Raw genomic sequence first — 6,106 nt, forward strand, 5'->3', positions numbered from 1 at the left:
GTCTGAAGTTGAACCCAGGCCATGGCTCAGGAGTGACGGAAAACTTCATGCAACTTTTCTGCTTATCCATCTAACATGTATTAGGTCTAAATCAAGAGGGTATTGCTGATTAATTACAATAAAGAGTGCACGTTTGGCTGTGTTCTGTCTAGCAATGCTATAACAATTGCGTGCAAACCAGCCACACCCTTGGGCCTTCAGCTCAGTCTTCTGAGGTTAAGAACCAGGATGCCTGGCATTTAAGCTTATTAGATAGTTCAAAAAGTCTAAAAAGGGCAAGTCGCTACATAGGTTTGCTATCTTGTCTCGCATTACACGATAAAACTATTTCCTACTGTTATAAAAAGTTATCCTTATTTCAGTTATGCTGATGTTCGTGTTTTAGTTATGTAACTTTAAAGAGCAACCCGCAAATAGCTTTTGAATTTTTTTCTCTTTAGTTTGGATTCCAAGCAAAAATTAATGGCAAGCTGGTAGGCTGTAAAATATAAGCACCTATATACAACTCTATCACAAAAAGATCACTCGCTGAATTTTGACATTGACTTCACTTAATAGTAACAGAATTTAAATCCCATTTCGAGTTTCGCTGATTCTAAATGAAAGAGTTTAATTGCTTGTTTAAGTTTTGGGTGTGAAAATTCAAATCTTACAATACAAATCAGTTAAGACACCTAAAAGGGGGGGGGGGGCTTAAAACTTTAAAAAAGTCAGATAACGGTGAGACACCTAGATATTAAAAAGCGCCATTCCTACATTTCTAGGCTATGAGCAAGCATCTCTGCTTCTTCCCTGAGAAAATCTGTCTAGCCGGATGATTAAAAAGCAAATCCTTGTAGGAGAATTAAAACTTCCTGGCCCACCTGGATCCCTTTCTAGCTGATCTGTGTGAAACCAGACTTGTAAACCAGGCTGGAACACTGCAAGAGTGAGTTACCTTTTAAGTGTTATTCTGGCATAGACCAATCCACACAAGAGCCGCCAATTTCTCCATCTAACAATAAAAAAATCTCACCAGGGAGAAGGCCCTGAGAAAACTTAGCTCCTTCGACGGGTCCCCAGAGTATCAGCAATCGTCAAACAGCAGGGAATTCACCTCATTTTTCCTGCAGCAGATTATCAAACTCACGAAGCAAACAACGCATCAACGCCTTGACTCCTGCAGAACCTGAACTGGGAATGGCAAACCTTCCTTGCCCTAGGCTCCTTACCAGAACCCTGACCACCCTTCGCCTGCTCAGGCGTCCAGTACACGCCTGCCCCAAACTTTAGAAACCAGAGACGCCTGTGACACAGGCAGCACAACAGGAACCATCAGATCCCTGGTGAAACCTGACCTCTCAGCGAGGACTCCAGGAAAAAGAAAAGATCAGAGACCAGCTCTGCGGGGGGTCTTCCCCAGGAGGCCCTGGAATGACCGTGTTTATTTTCACGCTGCAACTGCTGATCGCTTTACAGAAACATACCATGCTGTAGCTCTGTGTGGAGCTGGGAACAACAGAAACATTTATTAATGTTATAATTATAATATTACTCTTTAACAAAGCTATTATTAAATAACCTGTACAGAGTCCGAACCGGACCTAGCGGGGGGAAAACTCAAGCCCTGTTTTAAATCTCCCGAAGTCCTTCCGTTTTCCTGCAGCAGCGACTCCTACAAGCGAGGACAGCCCCGGGGGCAGAATCCGGACCGTAGCTCTCCCAGACAGGCGATGGCTGATGGCTCAGACTCTGGAACCGTCCTGGGGTAAGCCAGGTCCCAGCCCGGCACAGCCCTTGGCTCTAGAGCCCTGCTGCAGGGCCTCCCCTCGGGAGGAGGACGATCAAAAGTTCCTTTTTAAAGTTTCCTCCCTGCCAGCCGCCTCGACGGCCAAGTTCCCGGGCCTGCCAGCGAAGGTGCTGAGACCCCGGGCTGCGCGCTCAGAGGTCCCGCGGGTTCTCCCGCTTCACCCCGGCCTCGGCGACCTTGAGCTTCTTGTTTTGGTGCGTCTTCACGTGCTTGGCGAGGTGGTCGCTGCGCATGAAGCGCTTGCCGCACTCGGGGCAGGCGAAGCGCTTCTCGCCGGTGTGAGTCCGCAGGTGCCGCTGCAGCTCGTCGGAGCGCGTGAAGCTCTTGCCGCAGAAGAGCCAGCTGCACACGAACGGCCGCTCGCCCGTGTGCCAGCGCAGGTGCGCCTTCAGGTGCGACGTCTTGCCGTAGACCTTGCCGCAGCCCGGCACGTGGCACACGTGTTGCTTCTTCTTGCCCGGCTCCGCCTCGGGGGCGCCGCCAGCCGCCTGGCAGTTGGGGCAGCGGCAGCGGCGGCACCTCCTGGCCGTGGCCGCCAGGGGGGCCTTGGTCTGCAGCAGCGCGGCGATCTGGCTCTGGTACTGGGCGAAGTCCGACGGGCCCAACACCAGGCCCCGTTGCAGGGCGGCAGCGGCCGCGGCGGCGGCGGCGGCAGAGGCTGGGAAGCGGGGGGCGTGGGGGGCCCCGGCGCAGGCGCTGGATAGGCTGGTCCCTGCCACCCCGGAGCCCCCGGGCCCCGTGCCCGACTGCGGGATGCTCCACCAGGGGAGGTCATCGGGGGCCGGGGCGGGGGACAGCTGTCGGCAGGTGGGGGGCGGCGGCGGAGGCGGCGGCGGGGGCAGCAGGTTGGAGTAGCCCGGGGGCAGCGCGGCCTGCGCGGCGTAGGGCACGTAGGCGGGCGCGCAGCTGGCGGGCAGGGTCGCCATGCTGGAGGGCAGCATCTTGACGGGCGAGAACTCGTAGGGGTAGGACGGGTCCGCGGGGGGCGTGAGCGGGAGCTCGTGGGCCGCCCCAAAGGACGGCTGCAGGTGCGTCTTCTGCGGCGTCAGCCCCAGGCTGGGGTGCGGGGGCGGCAGGGGGCCTGGCGAGTGCGCGGGCATGTCGGCGGTCCACGGGTGGAAGAGCCTGGAGGGTGAGCCCAGCGCGGGGTCGTAGGGCACCTGCAGGAAGTCGGGGGCCGCCGCCGCCGCGCCGGGCTGGCCGATCCGGCTACAGGTGGCGGCCAGCAGCGCCAGGGGCGAGTGCTTGCCCAGGTCCGGGGAGGCGCAGGGGGTGCGGTCCTGCATGGGCGGCGGCGAGGGAGGGCGGAAGAGACAAAAGGTTAGCGTTCCAAGCGGCGACTCCGGGCAGGCCCGCCACCCCCACTCTTATACCCCCGCCCCTCCTCCGCCGGGCCGTCCCTCCCCACTCCCCCAGACCTCACAGCACCCCACGCGCGCACCCAGAGGTCCCGGGGAAACTTTCAGCGCCCGAGCTGCGCTACCTGAACCCCCGGTGCGCGGTGGCTCCCCGCTAAACTATTTGGTTCAAAGAGATGCCATCCAGCCTTCGAGGGAGGCGCGAAGGAGGAGGCAGAGACACGGGACCGGTCAGGAAGGGCCCAGAAACACCCACAGCCGGGCTGTGTGGTTGTCCGCGCTAGCATTTCACAAGCTCTTTTCCTAGTGGCCACCGCGTTCCTCCTTGGTGCGTCCTGGCCTAGGCTAACCTCAGCAGGAGGGCCCAGCAAGGTGAACTGGGTTTTCTGCCTCCCTGACATCCACCTACCCCCAAATCCGTGCATTCCTCCCCAAAGGCCACACACACACACACACACACACACACACACACACACACAGGTTAGGTGTCAAGTTGGCGTGGGCGCCCCAGGTCCTTCTCCAGTTGCATACTCAAGCTGGAGCGTCCCTTTTGGAGATTTTGGGGTGCTCAGAGTGCCCGCGCAGACCCCCTCCCAACACCCCACGCCGTTTCCACCTGCTCCCGCCCGCTCCGCTCTGGCCCTGCCTGACCTGGAGGAAGGCCTGCAGAGAGTCGTTCCGGAGGACCGCCACGGCGGCCATGGCTACTGCGTGGAGGCCGCTGGCCGTGGAGCGGGACGCGGCCGCCGAGGCATGGACACCCGCGGGCGAGGACGAGCGGCCGCCCAGCGTGCCTCCGAGCCCTCCCCGCCCGCGCCCGGCTCGCTCGCCCCGCGCGCGGTCTGAGCGCTTCAGGATCACCTCCAAGAATTTGATAAGGGCTTTGCTGGGCCGCCAGCCAGTCAGAGGGAAGATTTATGGCTTTGAAGTTTGCCGCTACCCAATCATCAAAGAATAGCGGCTCTTTCAGAAGCGAAAGCAAATCCTTTGAATCCACAAAGCTCCTATGGTGTGTTTGTTGGTCTGGATAAAAGAACTGATTATTAGGGGGGATGGGAAGGGAGGAGATAAAGGCGGGACAATTAATGAAGTAATCACTATGTGGGAAATGTATATACACAAATAATTGGATTTTCCTGATCAAAGGGGGCCTTGCCGCCTGGAGACTCGCGCTTGGGTTGCTCGGGACACTCGATCCCCCACCCCCACTTGCAATTAAAGATTTGCACCAAGACAGCGCGCAAAGTGACAAAGTGTCTTTGTTATCTCTAGGAAAAATCTGCCTTCAGCTTTCGAGCTGAAGGTACTTCGAGACCGGGCTGAGGGAAACTTCCCGGGACTCGCTCCCCACGCTCACGTCGCGGACCAGAGCGAACTCCGGAGGCAGGGCGTGGGACTGACCGAACCCGGTCGCCCGCCTGTCCCACCCCCCCCCCCCCCCGCCCGCCCGCAGGGGCGCAGGCAGCGCCGTGACCCTGGGGCGGGACTGGGCGGCCTCTCGGGGCGGCGGTGGGTGGCGCACACGCTCCAGGCCCGCCCGCTCGACAAACCGCAGAACGCTCTGGAGGCTCCCAACGGTGACCTGGAAGTTTTCCTCCGGCTACAACTTTTGCAGAGTGAATCTAAGAAAAGCCAGCACCGCGCCTGCTGCTTCCTCCCACAACTGTGTGTGTGTGCGTGAGTGCGTGCGTGTGTGTGTGTGTTTATTGAACTGCACTTTCCAGACAAACAGTTCTGTGTGTCCAGCAGGACCGGGCAAGCGTCCCACTGGTTGGGCTCCACCGAGACTTGCCAGCGATGCTGTGACCTCTCTTAGTACCATCAAGTGCGCGATGTCACTAAGCTGGTCAGGCTTGGGAGCCTCTCTGCAGTCCCCTTTCCCCCGACCCCACCTCACCCACCCAAACCCCGTGGCGTATGAAATCACTGGGAGGAGGTCCCCGCTGAGGAGAGAAAAGTCAGAGCTAACTCTAGTTCCTGTCATCCACCGGAGGGCTTTGTCGCAGGCACTGAAGTCCTCTGCAGGGTGTTTCCAGCGGAGTCAGTCGGCCTTCTGCCCGCCCTCCGCCCCGGACCCTCCCTAGTAGTTCCGGGAGCCGAAAGTGACAGGCTAGAGGCTGTCGGGGTGACGTGGGGCCTCCACCGCTTGGGGGGCCCCGGAGTCCAGTCAGCGACCCGGCAGCGGTAGCTCAGGTGACTGCTCAGTGGCCCGCCCGCGGTTGACTTGGCCTGATCCTTCTCCGGCCTCTCTGCTCCCCGGGTGTTCCGTCTCCGAGGCCACCATCCTCTCTGGAAGCCCCGGACCAGCTCAGCTCGCGCCTGGGGTTTACGCACCGTCCAGGGAGCCGGACTGATGTTCCAGGACCCCGTGGCCAGAGGTTAGCGGAACTCCTCCAGCTTCGGGCTCTGCACTGCGTCTATCTGTGTCCTTCGCAAGCCCATCAAAAGCCCTGACACTGCCACTAAGGAGGCCCACATTCCCCCCTCGCTCCGGACGCGCCTTCGAAATGGAGATGGCTAGCAGGCCTCACACACCAAGTCCTGGTATCTCCTCCCCCCGCTTCCAACGAGGTGTCACCGTGGACCAGTGAACAACCACCTTACGGCTCAACCCACGCGACCTCATTCTTCCTGAACACCAGTTTGGGGTGCTGCGGAAGCGGGATGGGAGATGACCCAGTGGTTAGCTCCGAGGCCCGGCCGACCTGCTCCTTCTCATGTCCCGTAGCAAGGACCCAGCCCCGGAGAAACCTGGGACCAGAAGGAGACGTTTCTCACCGTGCGCGCGTCTCAGGCCGGGGAGCTCCGCCACGGGCAACTTGGAAGTCGCTCTGATTTCTCTCCCTTTTTGAGCCTTTCCCAGCCCGTCCCGCGGAAGAGCAAGCTGGAGGCGTCCTCTTTGGCCAAACCTGTTAGCCAGAAGAGTCAGCTTACATCTCCATAGATGCAGGAGTTTAAC

At 59.2% G+C, this 6,106-nt stretch overlaps 1 protein-coding gene across 2 annotated transcripts; it reads right to left on the reverse strand.

The window, feature by feature from the left end:
• Window positions 1–1,364: 1,364 nt before the first annotated feature.
• On the reverse strand, window positions 1,365–4,736 carry Sp5 (Sp5 transcription factor). 2 transcript variants are annotated; one of them, XM_021639222.2, is made up of 2 exons: window positions 3,799–4,736; window positions 1,365–3,069 (listed from the first exon to the last, which is right to left on the reverse strand). In XM_021639222.2, exons 1-2 carry the CDS (start codon window positions 3,847–3,849, stop codon window positions 1,921–1,923), a joined length of 1,200 nt encoding a protein of 399 aa, XP_021494897.1. In that variant the 5' UTR covers window positions 3,850–4,736; the 3' UTR covers window positions 1,365–1,920. The 2 variants fall into 2 exon arrangements, with proteins under 2 accessions (XP_021494897.1, XP_060246465.1); XM_060390482.1 differs by having other exon boundaries at window positions 3,273–4,736.
• Between the last annotated feature and the right edge of the window lie 1,370 nt (window positions 4,737–6,106).

Source organism: Meriones unguiculatus, chromosome 8, assembly GCF_030254825.1.
Source record: "Meriones unguiculatus strain TT.TT164.6M chromosome 8, Bangor_MerUng_6.1, whole genome shotgun sequence".
Classification (NCBI taxonomy): Eukaryota; Metazoa; Chordata; class Mammalia; order Rodentia; family Muridae; genus Meriones; species Meriones unguiculatus.

What these genes read in the sequence shown, in the direction of transcription:
- Sp5 (XM_060390482.1), bottom strand. Translation starts at nt 3,572, where the DNA reads ATGCACGGATTTGGGGGTAGGTGGATGTCAGGGAGGCAGAAAACCCAG. An exon ending in ACCGCGCACCGGGGGTTCAG is followed by an intron (nt 3,070 to 3,272) that starts GTAGCGCAGCTC and finishes CCGCCCATGCAG; the next exon opens with GACCGCACCCCCTGCGCCTC.